Source organism: Artibeus jamaicensis, unplaced genomic scaffold (assembly GCF_021234435.1).
Source record: "Artibeus jamaicensis isolate MK-2021 breed Jamaican fruit bat unplaced genomic scaffold, CSHL_Jam_final contig_456, whole genome shotgun sequence".
NCBI lineage: Eukaryota > Metazoa > Chordata > Mammalia > Chiroptera > Phyllostomidae > Artibeus > Artibeus jamaicensis.
Window position 1 is genome coordinate 4488110 of NW_026521839.1, and position 15662 is coordinate 4503771.

Genomic DNA, 15662 nt, shown 5'->3' on the forward strand with positions numbered 1-15662 from the left:
GCCAGGAATTGGGGCTATAGTATGAACAAAACAGATGGGGTCCCTGCTTTTTATAGAGCCTCCACTGTAGAGAGGGAACAAAAAAAAGAAAAAACACACACATACATTCAGTGCTTTGAAGACACCAAACCAAAGTGATTGTGGAGGGAGCCTTTAGGCTGGTTGGATGGGGAAGGCCTCTGTGAGGAGATGAAACGTTGAAACGTAAGGGCAAGAAGCAGGACGTGCAGAGAGCTGGGAGGAGGACTCCGGAAGGAGAGGGAGAACAGCAGGCACGAAGGCTCCAGGCCTGCCAGCGGGAAGGGACTTGGCTTGTGGGGGAACAGCGAGGAAGGTGGAGCACTGAGTGGGAGCAGGAGGAGAGGATGGGCCCCCAGGGGGACGCCTGCACAGCCCTGTGGACCATGCCAGGGCATTTGGCTTTTACTCTGAAGCAGTGGAAGAGTTTTATGGGAAACAGTGATGTGATCTTAATTCTTTTTCCTTTTTTTCTTTTTTAGATTTTATTTATTTTTATTTATCTTTAGCGGGGAAGGGGGGAAGGAGAGAAACATCAATGTATGGTTGCCTTTCGGAACCGGCCTGCAACCCAGGCATGTGCCCTGACTGGGAATCAAACCTTCATCGTGTGGTTCGCAGGCCCGTGCTCAATCCACTGAGCTACATCTTTTTCCTTTTCAAAAAAATAAAACAATCATTCTGGCTGTTTATAAACGATGGGTTGTGGCAGTGACGGGGAGAGACTGGGAGCAAGGAGACCAGATATCAGACCCGGAGACTGGTAATGAGGGCTTGGACTAAGTTGGTGGTTTCGGAAACCAAGAGAAGTGGATCAACAGGATATTTTTAAAATTATTTTTACAGATGTTATTTATTTTCACAGAGAGGGAGAGAAACATCAATGTGTAGTTGCCTCTCACGTGTCCCCTACTGGGGACCTGGCCTGCAACCCAGGCATGTGCCCTGACTGGGAATCCAACTGGCGACCCTTTGGTTCACAGGCCAGCACTCAGTCTGCTGACCCACACCATACAGGGCAGGAGATATTTTTTTTTAGAAACAGCCTATAGGATTTGCTGGAAGGTAGCGGTAGGAGAAAGGACACACCAACCCTGGGATTCGGATTTTCCCAAGTGGTTGGAGAGTGTTATCATTTAGTATGTTACTTGGGGAGGTGACTGGGGGAAAAATCAGGTTGAAGAATCTGTTTGAAAAGTTTGAGGTACTGCCCTGCCTGGTGTGGCTCAGTGGATCGAGCGCTGGCCTGTGAACCAAAGGGTTGACAGGTACAATTACCAGTCAGGGCACAGGCCTGGGTTGCAGGCCAGGACCCCGGCGGGGGGCATGTGAGTGGCAACCACACACTGATGTTTCCCCCTCTTTCTCCTTCCTTTCCCCACTCTAAAAATAAGCAAATAAAATCTTTTTTAAAAAAAGTTTGAGGCACCTATTAGATATACAACTGGAGATGTCAGTCAGCTGCTGGGAATGTGCTTCTGGAGTTCCAGGCAACTTTTCCAGGTCTGGGGTGTGGTGCTGGATGTGGGCCATAGATAGGTGATGGGGGTAAGGAAAAGGTGTGCCGGGCTGAAGGGCAGACACTGAAGGTGACTGGGGTGCTCTGGGACAAAAGGCCCCTCGCTAATCTCTTAGCCCACACGCACTCACTGGTGTGGCCTGGGACGTACTGGGACTGGTTCCTTTCTGGCTCCAGGCATCTTTCTCACCTCAGCTCACTCTGGCTTTTCCAGTTCAGTGGGAAGTGGGAAAATATCTGAGACCAGCCCTGTTTCCTTTGTCAGACGCATCTTCACTCAGGCATCCAGTGACTCAGTTTCCCTGGTCACAGACAGTTCCTCGTTATTCTTTATCCTTGGAGGGGTTGGGGGACTGGAGATCTTCGTATGTAAATGAATAATTAGAAATAATTATGGGCTGAGTCAGCGGCTCCACTAGAAATAGAACCTAGGCGTCTTGACTCAGAAACCTGGTGTTCCCCCTACTGCCCAGTGGACGCGGCGTCCACCCCGCCCGCGCTCCAGTCCTTTTCTGGGGTACTGGAAGCTGTAACTGAGGTTTAGTTCCTCCGTGGCCCTCTAGCCTCTGGCCACCCTACCCGTAGCCGGACCAGACGTGGGCGGGGCGAGGGCGGAGCCAGGCTAGGTTTAGGGGGTGGGGTAGGCATGGGTGGGGCTTCAGCATGGGCGGGGCTTCCTGGAGTTCCGGAGTCTAGTCGGTGATCCCGCCGGAGCAGAGATGCAGCCACCTTCCCGAAAAGTGAGCTTGGCCTGGGGATGGGTACTCCCGGTGGGCCGGGTTAAGTGATGGGGATCAACGGGGCACCGGACTTGCGGTAGGGGACGAGTGATGGGAAGGAGTTAGGGCCCAACACCAAAGTAACCGAGGAAATGGCTCATCTCCCGGGCCCCGCCTTCTCTCCGCTGCCTGCGCGGTGTATTTTTCAGGTCCTCGCTCCAGGGGTCTTAATTCTTTTCTTACCCCTTTAGGTGAAGCCGGCCCAGGAGGTGAAGCTTCGCTTCCTGGAACAGCTGAGCATCCTTCAGACCCGGCAGCAGAGGGAGGCGGATCTGCTGGAGGACATCAGGTAGCCTTGCACCTTTCACCCACTCCTGTCTTCGCGGTCGTGCCCCGCCTCTCCTCCGAAGTACATGCCGTGGGGGGCGGAGAGCAGGGCTGAATAACTCGCCAAACTGCCCATTCACAGCCCTCACCACAGGCCTGCCTCCGCAGATACTGGATAGAAATGATATTTCCTCCCACCCCAGCACACACACACACAGACACAGGGACCCTCTTTCAACCCCTTGACTTTGCCTCACTCCCCCCCATACCCCCACCCCAGTTCCCACAATCATTCTTAGGGTAGAATCCCCCTCCCTCTTCCAGACCTGTTGGAAGGCTGGTGGACACTGTACCCAGGCCCCCATCAGGCCTCACCTCCAAGCCCACAGATGGTTCTCCAGGGGTGGGGAGGATCCTGCTGAGTCTCTGAGCAATAAGGTGAGGTTGACCTTTGTTGCCGCCGCCTGCGGTGATTTCAAGGACTCTCCGTAGTCTTACTCCCTCCCGGTGAAGGCACATTCTAGGCCTGGCTCCCCACTTCCTCCGCCTTGGCTGAGAAAAGGATTGGCAGTAGAAGAAGAAAAGGACCAAACATTAACACCCCCCACCCCTCCAATCTCCACAGATCCTACAGCAAGCAGAGGGCAGCCATTGAACGGGAATATGGGCAGGTATGGGACTACCTTCTGTAGACCTCCCCTTTTGTTCTAGTCTCCTTTACACCTCCAGTAATGACCTTTCACACATACCCCTGTTCTAGTCAAGAGCAAATGCCTACAGTCAGGCAGGCTGACATCAAATTCTTGCTGTGCTACGTATTAGGTGTGTGACCTTGGACGAGTTACTTAACCTTTCTTGGCCTCAATTTCTTTCTCTGTAAAGTGGGAATAACAGTAATTGTACCTTCGTGTAGGGTTGCTGTGAGGCTAGAATAAGTTGGTGCATGTAGATATGAAGTCAGTGACGCATAATACACACCCAGGGAATGGCATTATTATACTCTGGTCCCATATTCTGCCAGCTGGGGGCAGTCTTTGAAAGGGGACCAGGTCTGTAATGACTTTTCCATCAGGCGCTCCAGAAACTGGCTGGGCCATTCCTGAAGAGGGAAGGGCACCGGAGTGGGGAGATGGACAGCAGGTGCGTCTCATGGAGGGGGAGGCCAAGGGACCAAGAAGGGATGAGGAGCTCGGCCCTCGGAACCTGTGGGGATGAGGGCCCAGTGAGGGGGGAAGGCACGTTAGCTGACGCAGCAGTGGGAGAGGCGCTGACCCAGCAAGGACACTGTAGGTGGGGGTGGAGGGCACAAGCGCTCCTTGTGGCTGAGCTAATGGGATGATCGATTGAGGGCTTCCAGACAAGGGGGATGGGAAAGCACTCTGTCTTCAGTGGTGCTGAGGGGGAGGGGGTCTTTGGAGTACTCCCCTCTTCAACACAGACCTTCTCTGGGGAGAGGCAGGATGGCGTTTGGTGCCTGGCGCTGCCTGCTGGATGCTACCGTGGCTGGGGGCCAAGCCCGGCTCCAAGCGTCTGACCGGTACCGTGACCTGGCAGGAGGCACGGGGCGGAGTGCCAAGGAGCAGGTGCTCAGGAAGGTATGGCTCAGTAGATGTGGTGAAGGAAGGGCTGGCACAGGGCTGGAGGTGGTCTGGGTCAGGACTCTGTGTCCACACCCCTAGGGAGCAGAGAACTTCCAGAGGGCACAGGCCGAGGTGCTGCAGTCTGTCCGGGAGCTGAGCCGAAGTCAGAAGCTGTATGGGCAGCGAGAACGTGTGTGGGCCTTGGCACAGGAGAAGGCGGCTGATGTCCAGACCAGGTGGGGTCACAGGGAGTTAGTAAGTCTGGGGTCGGGGTTGGGGAGGACAGAGCCAAGGCACCTCAGCTGGGCCTAACCTTGACCCCTCTCCCTTGCCTGCACAGGCTGAACCGAAGTGACCATGGGCTCTTCCACACTCGGACCAGTCTCCAGAAACTCAGTGCCAAGGTTCGGGGATGCAGGCACAACTGGGGGCAGGCAGAGGGTGGGCAGAGTAGTCCAGTGGTTTGGAGCCCAGGGGCATAAGTCAGAAAGCCTGGGATGAATTCAGGCTTCCTTACTTCCCTGGTGAGTGACCTCGGTTAACTTGATTTCTCTGAGCCTCATTTTCTTCATCTATAAAATGAAAACAGTTCCTTTCTTTTTCATCCCTTTGATATGCATTTATTGAGGACTTCTGTGTATTAAGCACTGTTCTGAACACTGGGATTCAGTGGAGAGCACTACCAGTGGAGTTCCTGCCCTCACAGCCTGGTGAGGAGAGAGAGAGTAAAGAAAAACAAATAACCAAATTACATGAAAGGAAAACCAAGTGCTGTGATAAAGGCTAACAAGGGGGTGTAATTTAGAGGGACCGCCTCTCTGAGCAGGTGGCCTGAGTGTCAAGAAGGATCCAGCCCTGCAAAGATCCAGGGGAGGAACATGCCAGGGAGAGCAGGTGGTGGGTGCAAAGGCTCTGACGCAGGAATAACTTTGCAGGTTCTAGGAACTCGGAGAAGTCCAGTGCGGCCAGAGCACTGTGAGCAAGGGATCAGACACTGCGAGCGAGATCAGAGAGGTTGCCAGGGGCCAGCAATTGCTGGACCTGGTAGACCTCAGTAAAGAGCAGCTGGGACTTTATTTTAAATGTATGCAAGTACCACTAGAGGATTTTAAGCAGGAGGCGTTAAGTAAAAATTTTAGTATGGTGTCAGGCACCTCAATAATGTTAGAATCCATTCTGGAGTTGGGTTGGCCTCGTGAGGACTTCAAGGGCCCAGGGTTCCCTGTTGACACCCTATTTTTTCCCCTCCTAGCTGTCCACACAATCGGCCCAGTACTCCCAACAGCTGAAAGCTGCCCGCAATGAGTATCTGCTTAACTTGGTGTCCACCAACGCCCACCTCGACCATTACTACCAGGAAGAACTGCCAGCCCTGCTCAAGGCCAGTCCCGGCCCAGATCCCCCTGCCTCTCAGTGGGAAAGGAGGGGAGGGCCCCTCCCTGCTTCCCACCACCAGCAGGTTGGGTGGTGTCGGGGACCCAACCTGCTTCGACTGGGTAGAAAACACTTACTTGGGTTCTGGTTCTGCCTCTAACTGGTTGCACGACATCGTGCAGAACACTTAATCCTTCCGAATCCCAGTTTTTTCATCAGGAATAACTCCTGCTCTGCCTCTTTTTAAGATTAATGGAGCTCAAGGGAAAGAATGCAGTGAAAATGCTTTTAAACTGGTTACACGATGTGCACACATGAGGACCTATTATTAGAAGCAGTAGTAATATCTCACTTCTTCTCTTGTTCCCCACCTTATGCCCATCCAAACCTGAACGGAGAGCCGGCTTTGTGGTAGAGGCCTGGGAGAGGGGTGGTCTCAGTGTCTTGGGGTTCCTTCCAGGCCCTGGTCAGCGAGCTAGTGGAACATCTGCGGGAACCCCTGACCTTACTGAGCCGCACTGAGCTGGAAGCGGCAGAGATGGCCCTGGAGCATGCGCGCCGTGGGGCACAGGCTACCTCCCAGGTAAGGGCTGAGCCCCGTGAGAGCTCCCGGAGATCCTCTTCCGCCTTCTCTCCTGATACTGACCACCCCACTGCATGTCTGCCCCTTTTCTTCTTACTTTTCTTCCAAGAGGGGACAGGCATGGACAGAGAGCCAGTGGGTGACTGACTTTGACTTCTTCCAACCCCCAGGTAAGCTGGGAGCAGGATCTGAAGCTCTTTCAAGACCCCGGGGTATTTTCCCCCATACCACCTCAGAAGTTCCAGCCAGTGGGGAATGATCAGGTGAGACCTCCCTGCTTGTTGGAACCAGGCCAAGTGTAAAGGGGACTGTGTTTAGACCCATCCCCATTGTTCTTCTGATGTTGTTTACTTAGTGGCTATTAAACCATGAAGAGGGGGTTTCAGGCTCCAGTTCACCTCCCTCCCACCAGGATGCAAATAGAACATACCTCATTCCAACTTTCTGTCTCATCACTGCACTGTCCTGGTCATTCTGCCTCTCAACCTGGATCCCATTTCCGGGACTCTCTGTGTCTGCGTGTTCACACGAATGCACACCTGTGTCCATGGACATAGGTGTGTACCCCACCTCTTCGTCCCTGTCCCTGGAGGCCAGGCCAGAGGGAAGACAAAAAGGAGGGAACTGGAGGGGAGGGGAGTAGAGAAGCAGCAGCATCAAGGCCTTCTCACAGCAGCCCCTTCTTTCAGGTGTGTGCCCTGGAGCTGGAGGGGGTGGCTGAGGAGAACGACCTGGAGAAAGAGGTTCAGCGCTGGACAAGTCGAGCTGCCCGAGACTACAAGATCCTGAACCATGGGCTTCGGGTGAGGTGGGGAGTCCGGGTGTCATGGGTGGGCAAGAATATCTGAGAAACGGGGATCCTGGAGTTCCTAGTGATGTCCTGGGGCGGCCGGCAGGAGGACAGAGAAACGTGTTTTAAGCCAACAGTGTGGCCAAGTAGTTAAGAGCAGAGCTTTAGGAGCTAGACCCACTGGGTTCAAATTCTGCTCTTTTGCTTCCTGGTGATGTAACCCTGAGTAAGGGAGGGACTCTATCTCTTTGGGCCTCAGTTTCCTCATCACTAAAGCGGGGCCCATAATAGCACCCATTTCATAGGGAAGATCAAATGATATAATTGCACGTGAAGCCTCTAGCAAAGGGCCAGGCCCATAGTAAGTTGTGACCCATCGTATCTTTATCCACTCCTGTCCTCCATTTCCCATCCAGGTGCTGCAGCGGCTGGAGCAGAGGCGGCAGCAGGCTTCAGAGCGGGAGGCTCCGGGCCTGGAGCAGCGGCTGCAGGAAGTGAGGCAGAGCATCCTGCGGGCACAGGTGGCACACGGCCCTGGGGGTCAGGTTAACTGAGACCACATCTCTTCCCCATCTCTGTCTGATGGTGAGGGAGGGGGAGGGAGGAGATAGAGGGGGAACACATTTGGGGAGGCTCTACTCACCTCCCCAAAGCAAGCCCAGCCACAGACTTTATCCCTCTTCCCCATGCCAGGTGAGCCAGGTGAAGGGTGCTGCCCGGCTGGCCCTGCTGCAGGGGGCTGGCCTGGATGTACAGCTGTGGCTGAAGCCAGCCATGACCCAGGCGCAGGACGAGGTGGAGCAGGAGCAACGGCTCAGCGAGGCCCGGCTGTCCCAGAGGGACCTCTCTCCCGCGGTGAGCTCCTTCTGCTCCGTACCCGTACACATCCAGGAGGGTAAAACCCTCCAGCGGGGGGCAGGCCACAACACTACCTAGATCAAAGGGTTGTTCTGAAGCTTAAAGGAAATCATATTAAGTATAATTCTTTGCCTAGTTTATAGCACACTGAGTCCTCAACAAGTTTGTATTATGAATATAAGGTAGTGTTTATGAACTAAGGTCATGGGGGCAGACCGTAAGTAGTTCGAATACCAGCCAGTCACTTATTAGCTGTGTCATCCTGGAAAGTGACTTAACCTTTCTGAACCTCAGTTTTCTCATAAGTAAAAGGAGATTAATAGTTATACGAAATAACACCGTGTTACGATGAAGATTAAACGAGAGGATATACATAAGACACTTAGCACTGTGCCTGGCGCGTGGTAAGTGCCCAGGACTACAACTCTGTGGTCAGGGTCAGTGGTATCCTGCCCTGTGGTGCTTTTCTTGTGGTACTTGTTGAATGGATGAGTGATACTACCTTGGAGGAGGAGCCACGAGATTTTTAAGGGTAGGATGGAGGAGTGGGAGTTACAATGGGTACTTGAGAGTGACAGTGATGTCTGTTCTCTGTCCCCAACACCGCCAGGCTGAGGATGCTGAGTTCTCTGACTTTGAGGAATGTGAGGAGACTGGAGAGCTCTTTGAGGAGCCTGTCCCCCCAGCCCTGGCCACCAGAGCTCTCCCCTGCCCTGCACATGTGGTGTTTGGCTATCAGGTGTGAGTGGGGGTAGGGGCCTCAGACTCGTAGGGATGGGGAATAGCCAGGAGTCCTGACTCCTTTTTCGTGCAGGCAGGGCATGAGGACGAGCTGACTATCACAGAAGGCGAGTGGCTGGAGGTCCTAGAGGAGGGAGATACTGACGAATGGGTCAAGGTGGGTATGTACCCTGGGCTCTGACCTTGCAGGGTGGAGGCAGTGGGAGGAACTTCTCCCCAAGGACTCAGCCAGGCAAAGCCAGAAGCCTGAGCAGAGGAGGGGCAGGGCCGCGGACGTCACCTGTTCTCACTTGGGGTGCGCAGGCTCGGAACCAGCACGGCGAGGTAGGCTTTGTTCCTGAGCGGTACCTCAACTTCCCGGACCTCTCCTTCCCTGAGAGTGGCCACGGCAGCACCAATCCCTCAGGGGCAGAGCCCACAAGTAAGAAAGGAAAATCCCAGGTTGGGGGATGCTGGTGTGGGGAAGAGTGACTGAGTGGTTATGACCCTAAGGTGTCACGGTCCTGGGGCACCACTGTCCCCCCGCCCTCACCGTCTCCCCTGGGTTTCTGCAGCATCCCTGGCCTGTGCCCTGTACAGCTACACGGGGCAGAGCGCAGAGGAGCTGAGCTTCCCTGAGGGGGCACTCATCCGCCTGCTGCCCCGGACCCAGGACGGAGTGGATGATGGCTTCTGGAGGGGAGAGTTTGGGGGCCATGTCGGGGTCTTCCCCTCATTGCTGGTGGAGGAGCTACTTGGTCCCCCGGGGCCACTTGAGTCCTCAGACCCTGAACAGGTGAGGCTTCCTTCTTTCCGGTTCCCCGGGCACCTCTAGGTTGACCCCCCACCCCCCTGAGGCCCCATATTTACGCTAATGCTCCCTCCCCTCTCCAGGTTTACCTCCTGTAATGGCTCGAGCCTCCCCATGTCCTGGGGCTGGGTGGAGAAAAGGGAACCAAGGGCGGGCTTTCTAAGAGTTTGGCGGTGCTGCTTTAGTGCTGGACTGGTCTCAGTTCAGATTCCTATTGCATTACCTTGAGCAGTGATTTCAGCTCTTGAGCTTCTTTCTTAACATGTAAAAAGAGAAAAATACCTTCTTCAGCAGGAAAACTATCCTAAGCAGGGAGAGTGGAGGTAAAGCCTTTAGCACAGAGGCCCACGGGAGGTCCTTTAAAATACAGTACCTATCGTTATCATGAAGCAGGAAGAACATAGGAATGGGAGTCAAGGGACCCTGGCTATAGCCAGGACTCTGCCACCAGCTGGTTCTGTGCTTTCGAGTAGATGGCTTAGCCTGAGCCTCGCCCGACACAGGAATCATAAACCCCTACCTCGTGGAGTGGTGGTGAGGAATGAATGAACTCACCACCATGCATGTGCATGTGGAGTGTTAGCAAATGCCTGGGTAATAGTGCCAGTACATATTGGCTGTTGAATTGTGTTGACAGCTACAACTCCCACCCACATACAAGCATTTGGCCACTCTTGGTATTGGCAAGTGATGGGATAGGAACTGAAGATGAGATGAGAGGACAAGCTGGCGAAACCGTCCCACATGCCAGAAATAACTGTGCCCCCTTGTTTTCAGATGCTGCCATCCCCTTCTCCTCCCAGTTTCTCCCCTCCTGCACCCACTTCTGCCTTGGATGGGCCCCCTGCAACTGTCCTGCCTGGGGGTGAGTGGAGGGAACTGGGGGCCCTGGGAGGGAAGGAGGCGGGTAGAGGAGGAATCTTGGGGCTCCTGGGTCACACTTGGCTTCTCCGCCCGCCCTCGGGAGCCTCTGCTGTCAGGCTCACCGCAGTGTGACCCCGAGAAGAGCCGGGCTGCCCGCGGAGCCAGGCCGTGTTGAAACTCCACTCTCTGACTTCCTAGGGTGTGACTCGGGGTGCGGAGTTTTCCGCGTGTGTGTCTTACCAGTGCGGAGCTGCCGTGAGTTAGAAAGATGTCTGTAGGGGGCCCGGCATTGTGTCTGGCACGTAGCGTGCAAGCGGTAGCTATGTTCTCATTATTATTAAAATCAGCCAGCTTCTTCCACAGTTTTGCCAGTACATATCCTCTGCTTTTAAGTGCTTTTTTAAAAAAAGATTTTATTTATTTATCTTTAGAGGGGAAGGGAAGGAGAGAGGGAGAGAAATATCAATGTATGGTTGCCTCCTGTGTGTCCCTTGATGGGAACTGGCCTGCAACCCAGGCATGTGCCCTGACTGGGAATCGAACCTGCAATGCTTTGGTTCACAGCCAGCGCTCAATCCCCTGAGCTACACCAGCCAGGGCCTGCTTTTAAGTGTTTTTGAATCCCGCAAACACCTTGTATCATAATCTTCCTCCTTAGAGTGTTCACCTTTGCTAAAGCCTCCTAGTACCTGCAGTTTCTTCACAGAGCCTTCCTCTGTGACCCTGGAGACTCCTGTGGGCATTTTCTGCATTCTCTTCTCTGGCACCTCATTTCACCTGGAATGACTTAGCACTGAGTCACTCACGGTGCTTGTTGTGTTTCATTAGTGGGTTCCTGACAGCCACTGCAGATGGGGGCGCTGTGGATCCCAGCTCCCCTTCTCTGATACCTTGAGCAAGGGTAATTATACCACGGGTGTCCTGTAAGTGTTGGGGTTACATTAATGGATTTCACGGCCCAGGTTGTGACTATTTGTTAACTCAACAAGTATTTACAGAGTGCCACTGTCTTAAGTACTGGAGATGGAGCGGTGAACAAAACAAAGTCTGAAGAGTGACTTGTGTTTTTTGTTTCCAGACCAAGACCTGGACTGCCCTGGACCCCTGGACATGATGGCACCTCGACTCAGGCCGGTAAGAGCCTCTCCCTTGGAGAGGGGTCATTCCCCCTTGTCCGTTTTTTGTCTGTACAGCTGCAGGAATGAACAAGGATATCCCCAAGAGAGTCCTCTGGAGCCCTGACTGTGTGTTCCCTACAGGTGCGGCCACCGCCCCCCCCACCAGCTAAAGCCCTGGATCCCGACCACCCGGGTCCCCTCACCTGAAGCCAGGGGGATCACTGCCCCCGGGAATGCTGCTGCTGCCCCCGTCTCCATGCTGTCAGAGACCACACCCTTCAGTGATCTGGCGTGACGCAGCCAAAAGCTGGAATCTCCCCCATTTGTGCTCTCACCTCTAGGGGTAGAAACTTCTCTCCCCACTTCTGGGGCTGGAACTCCTTTTCTCCCCCTTTCTTTTCTGCCACCACTCCAGCTCTGGGGTGGTGAAATACCCTGAAATCTCTGGGGCTGGACCCCACCCCCCAATGTTTTGTGTGGCTCTGGCCCATCCTTGTCCCTGCCTTGGCTCTGTGACCCACCCCACTCCAAAGGCCAGGGCCACTGGGGCTGGGGCCTGGGACAGGACAGGCCTGTCAGAAGGAGCTGGAGCCAGTATGTGAAACAACTGTAATGGTCTGAGCGGATTTATTGACAGTGAATAAAGAGCACGAAGCCCAAGCCAGGGCCTGGGCCTCTTGTGCCAAGAGGGCAGGGGGCCTAAGGTGCTATTGCTTTAGGGGCCCACTCCCAGCTGCCACGCTCGAGCATATGGAGCGAGGTGATGGAGAAGGCGGGTCAGGCAGCCTGTTGGCAGGCAGGGGAGGGGGAAGACTGAGGCCCGGGGGTGGGGGTGGGGCACTTCTCCTGAGGTCCCCCAGCCTGAGACCATGCCACTCCAGGGGAAGTAGGGCTGGTCCCCCAGCTGGGGGGCAGTCCTGTCCAGTGGAGAGGAGGTGCTGCATGGCCACCCACCCCCTGTCCCTGCCAGCAATGAAGAAGGAGGCTTGGAGGAGAGGAAGGGTAACAGTGTTGCCTCCTATTCAAGCTGTACTCCAGCTTTTCCTGAGGGCTGCAGGACCTTCCCTATGCCCTATAGCATATGCCTGCTCCCCACCAACAAACCAAAGACTATGTAGCAAAGACTAAGCCTGCAGTTACCCTGGGGGTACAGGGAGCCAGCTAACGGGGCTTAAGTAGTGTAAGTAGGGGGTGGAAGGATGAGATTTTCTGACTTGGAGTCCAGGCAGACTCACCTCACACACCCCTTGCTCCCCGTGCTGGAGACACCTGAGAGGAGGGGTCAACAACGGGAGAACAGGATGTAGGTCACGTCAGTGCACCCTCATTCCCAGAGTAGGGGCAATAAGAGCTCAGCCCACCACATCCCTGGCCGCGTCTTCATACCTGGTGATCTGAGGTGTCCAGTTTGCTCGACTGTCCATTTGCCTCTTGCCTGGCCAGCCCTGGGCTCGGGCCCCTCCCTCCAGCCCCCAGTGTTGGCTCTGTAGAGGCTCCACGGTCCCCCCCAAGTGCACAAGGGACTAGGTTGCTGTCCCTGAGTCCTCCATTCTGCGCCAGGGCCTGGGGCTGTGGTCTCTCAGGGGGCAGGCTTTCCATGGCTGGCATCCCTGCTCTGGGCGGCCCTCCCCCAGGCCCCTGACCACCCCCTGGGTCCTGCCCCCCACCGGACCCCCAGCTCCTGTCCGTAGGAGAGCCATCACGGTGCTCGTGCAGCCCATAGCGCCTCTCAATGTGTGTCACTCGGAACCTGGGAGGGAAGGGAACACTGGGGCTTAGCGGCACAGCTCAGAGCCTGCTTGGCCCTTCCCCCCAACCAGGGACATCCCGAGTCTGATGGCCACTTTCTTCCCGCCTAGGGCAGGGGAGACCACCTCGTGTTGTGGGGCACATTGTGTAACCGGTTTCCGGTGGTAGGTCAGAGTCCAGGAGAAAAGAACTGGGGCTTACATTTGGAGTCAGGAGCCTGATCATTGGGACCCTCTCCTTTACCTCCCTTACCCTGGGGCACTCTATCCCCACCTGCCCACAGAAAACACGGTGGTCTCCCCAGGCCGGGAGCGGCTCTTTCCTTCCTTGGAGCGTCCCTGACGGACAAGTGGGGGCCTCTTGTTGCGGCTGCAGTGGATGCAAGGTGCTGCAGAGCCCAGGTGCACCGTGTGATGGTGGGAGGGGGCTCCATCCTGCAGGCTGGAGGTGGCATCCACACTGGACAGCAAGGAGGAAGGGAGCAGGGGTGACATTACAATTTCCTGTTCTGTTTGTCCCTGTTCTTCCAGCATGCTCCTTCAACCTCCAGGTGCCCACTTTCCCCAGGCCCAGCATTCTTTTCTTGTCTTTATCTAATAAACTCGATATTAAGATGGTAGTGATCATGTGTTCTCCCTCCAAGGGCTGTTTCCTAAAAACAGGGTGATGCTTAGACCAAAGGAGTGGCACGAAGGGTGAATGTTAGCCTTGGTGATGTCCAGATGGGAGTATAGTTTGAAGGACTTGGGGTTTCTACAAAACTTCTTTCCTCCTACAGGTTAACCCCCACCCCAGACATGCAAGGAGACTGGGAGGGGAGTGTGCTGGAGGAGAGGGTACTCTCCAAGGCAAGCTAAGTCATGCTGGCCCTTGTTTCCAGCTCACCTGGACAGCTGCACTGTCCCCTCTCCTTCACTATCCCCCAGCATCTCCTTCAAGGCCTCAGCATTGGCTGAGAGGAGAAGGAAAAGAGGGAGTCAGTGGAGGTCAGGGCAAGAGAAAGTTGTGGGGGGAGTCTACACCCACCTTCATTTTGGATGATGCAGCGAACAATCCTCTCTACTGTGTCCTCATTCATGTCATCGTCCTCAGCTGAAGGATGGAAGAGGTTGGCAAGGAATTGGGAAATGAGTCAGTTTTGGGGGACATTGCCAGGTGTCTTCTGTAGCTAATCGCTCGAGATATACCCTATACCTATTTGTCATTGTTCTGGGCATTAGTATTTCAGGGGCTGGGGCAGAAAAGATAAGGAATTCAATGAAAGCCCAACAGTACCCTTAGTGAAAGCCCAAGTGAGTGGGCCCTACCCGCCCATGGTGCCTTCTCTAGCTTTGCTTTCGGGATGGTGTCATCCCACTTGCTGACTCAAGAAAGCATCACTAGGCCTGAAGGCTTGGCCTGGGTCTGTTGGCCAGGAAGGCAGACAGAGGTGTGGGGAGAGGGGTAAGGAAGAAAGGTGACGGAACCAGGGTCTAGGCTCCTCACTCACGGGGCTGGAGCTGGGTGTCATCAGGCTCCGAGCCCCTGGATGTGCGGCAGCGGTAGCCCTTCTTCTTGAGCACGTGGCAGATCATGAAGCCTACGAGGCCCATAAGGAAGAAGACCAGCACAAGCAGGAAGAGCATGTACAGCCCATGTTGGGGTGGCTCCAGGTCAGGCTGTGGTTCCGACATGAGGCCCTGGGGGGCGAGCGCGGGCCAGGGCGCCTCCTGGGGTTAGGGGGCTGCAGCTGGGGTGGGGGGAGGGATAGGAATGCGGTCCTCAGGATCTGAAACCAGCAACCCTTGGAGGTCCGGCCCCACCCACCAGGGAGCTGTCCGGGCCTGAAGTGCTGGTCCAGGCCAGGGGTGTCAGATTGCGGCTGCGTAAGCCCTCTTCTACTACCCTGGTGCCGCTTCCCCGACGCCCACAGCTTTTCCCTTTCCAATTTGTCCTGCGCTTCCATCCCTCCCAAGGACACTGCAGAGTGAGATGGGACGGATTCTCAGGAGGCCAGAGCAAGAATCGCGTCTGAGTAAGCGCCTGCATCTCCTCTGAGCCAGTCTGAACCAGCCCTCTGCAGCCCCTCACCTGCCTGTACTCCAGAGCCCTCCCCGTCATTTCGGTTCCTCCCATCCTGACCACCTGGCCCACCCAGTACCGGTGGTTTGGTTCTGGCTCCGGCTCCGGCTCCTGCTCGGGTTCCAGCTCCAGGGGCGTCCTAGACCGGCTCAGGGGCCCCGACGCCCTCCCGGCTCTCATCCCTTGTTTCCGTCCCTTCCCCCCTTAGCCGCCTCACCGGCTCCGGGCTGCGACTGCAGATACCGGTGCCGCGGCAGGCGGGGGGTAGGGAAGGCTAGAGAGGGATGCAGGCTGGTTGGAAGCGAAGGCAAGGCTCCGGAAAACTGCTCTGGGAAAGGGGAAGAGATGGGGGGCGCCGCCGCAGCCACCCTGGGTTCCCAAATGTCTTCGCCTGTCACCACCCCAGGACCAGGGGGCGGAGCGCAGGTGTGCGGGGCAGAGAGCGCTAGGGCGGTGCGCGCGTGACTGCGCCGCCGCCGCCCTCCCGCCCTTGCCCGGAGGGAGTGTGCAGCGCCGAGTCTGGGTCCGGGTGGGATGGTTAGGCAGTGAGGCGAGTGTGCTCTCCTCTAGT

The 15662-nt window shown here is 55.6% G+C and overlaps 2 protein-coding genes across 5 annotated transcripts; one reads left to right on the plus strand and one right to left on the minus strand.

Moving 5' to 3' along the window:
* Positions 1-2208: 2208 nt before the first annotated feature.
* FCHSD1 (FCH and double SH3 domains 1) lies at positions 2209-12059 on the plus strand. 3 transcript variants are annotated; one of them, XM_037147654.2, is made up of 20 exons: positions 2209-2277; positions 2508-2605; positions 3209-3254; positions 3656-3723; positions 4022-4178; positions 4263-4399; positions 4504-4567; positions 5416-5544; positions 5998-6120; positions 6291-6383; positions 6810-6923; positions 7327-7431; positions 7604-7765; positions 8379-8507; positions 8583-8666; positions 8813-8930; positions 9064-9284; positions 10077-10164; positions 11242-11297; positions 11423-12059. In XM_037147654.2, the coding sequence occupies exons 1-20, from the start codon at positions 2257-2259 to the stop codon at positions 11486-11488; spliced, it is 2079 nt and encodes a 692-aa protein (XP_037003549.2). In that variant the 5' UTR covers positions 2209-2256; the 3' UTR covers positions 11489-12059. The 3 variants fall into 3 exon arrangements, with proteins under 3 accessions (XP_037003549.2, XP_037003551.2, XP_037003552.2); XM_037147656.2 differs by having other exon boundaries at positions 4043-4178; positions 11423-12057; XM_037147657.2 differs by lacking the exon at positions 2209-2277 and adding an exon at positions 2908-3021 and having other exon boundaries at positions 2526-2605; positions 11423-12056.
* On the minus strand, positions 11892-15558 carry RELL2 (RELT like 2). 2 transcript variants are annotated; one of them, XM_037147658.2, is made up of 7 exons: positions 15171-15558; positions 14520-14759; positions 14057-14122; positions 13916-13982; positions 13304-13489; positions 12668-13031; positions 11892-12550 (listed from the first exon to the last, which is right to left on the minus strand). In XM_037147658.2, exons 2-7 carry the CDS (start codon positions 14701-14703, stop codon positions 12518-12520), a joined length of 900 nt encoding a protein of 299 aa, XP_037003553.2. In that variant the 5' UTR covers positions 14704-14759; positions 15171-15558; the 3' UTR covers positions 11892-12517. The 2 variants fall into 2 exon arrangements, with proteins under 2 accessions (XP_037003553.2, XP_037003554.2); XM_037147659.2 differs by having other exon boundaries at positions 11892-13031.
* Between the last annotated feature and the right edge of the window lie 104 nt (positions 15559-15662).

What these genes read in the sequence shown, in the direction of transcription:
- RELL2 (XM_037147658.2), bottom strand. Translation starts at nt 14,703, where the DNA reads ATGTCGGAACCACAGCCTGACCTGGAGCCACCCCAACATGGGCTGTAC. An exon ending in CTGCATCATCCAAAATGAAG is followed by an intron (nt 13,983 to 14,056) that starts GTGGGTGTAGAC and finishes TTCTCCTCTCAG; the next exon opens with CCAATGCTGAGGCCTTGAAG. An exon ending in GGGACAGTGCAGCTGTCCAG is followed by an intron (nt 13,490 to 13,915) that starts GTGAGCTGGAAA and finishes CTTGCTGTCCAG; the next exon opens with TGTGGATGCCACCTCCAGCC.
- FCHSD1 (XM_037147654.2), top strand. Translation starts at nt 2,257, where the DNA reads ATGCAGCCACCTTCCCGAAAA. An exon ending in AGAGCATCCTGCGGGCACAG is followed by an intron (nt 7,432 to 7,603) that starts GTGGCACACGGC and finishes TCCCCATGCCAG; the next exon opens with GTGAGCCAGGTGAAGGGTGC. An exon ending in CTCAGGGGCAGAGCCCACAA is followed by an intron (nt 8,931 to 9,063) that starts GTAAGAAAGGAA and finishes GGGTTTCTGCAG; the next exon opens with CATCCCTGGCCTGTGCCCTG.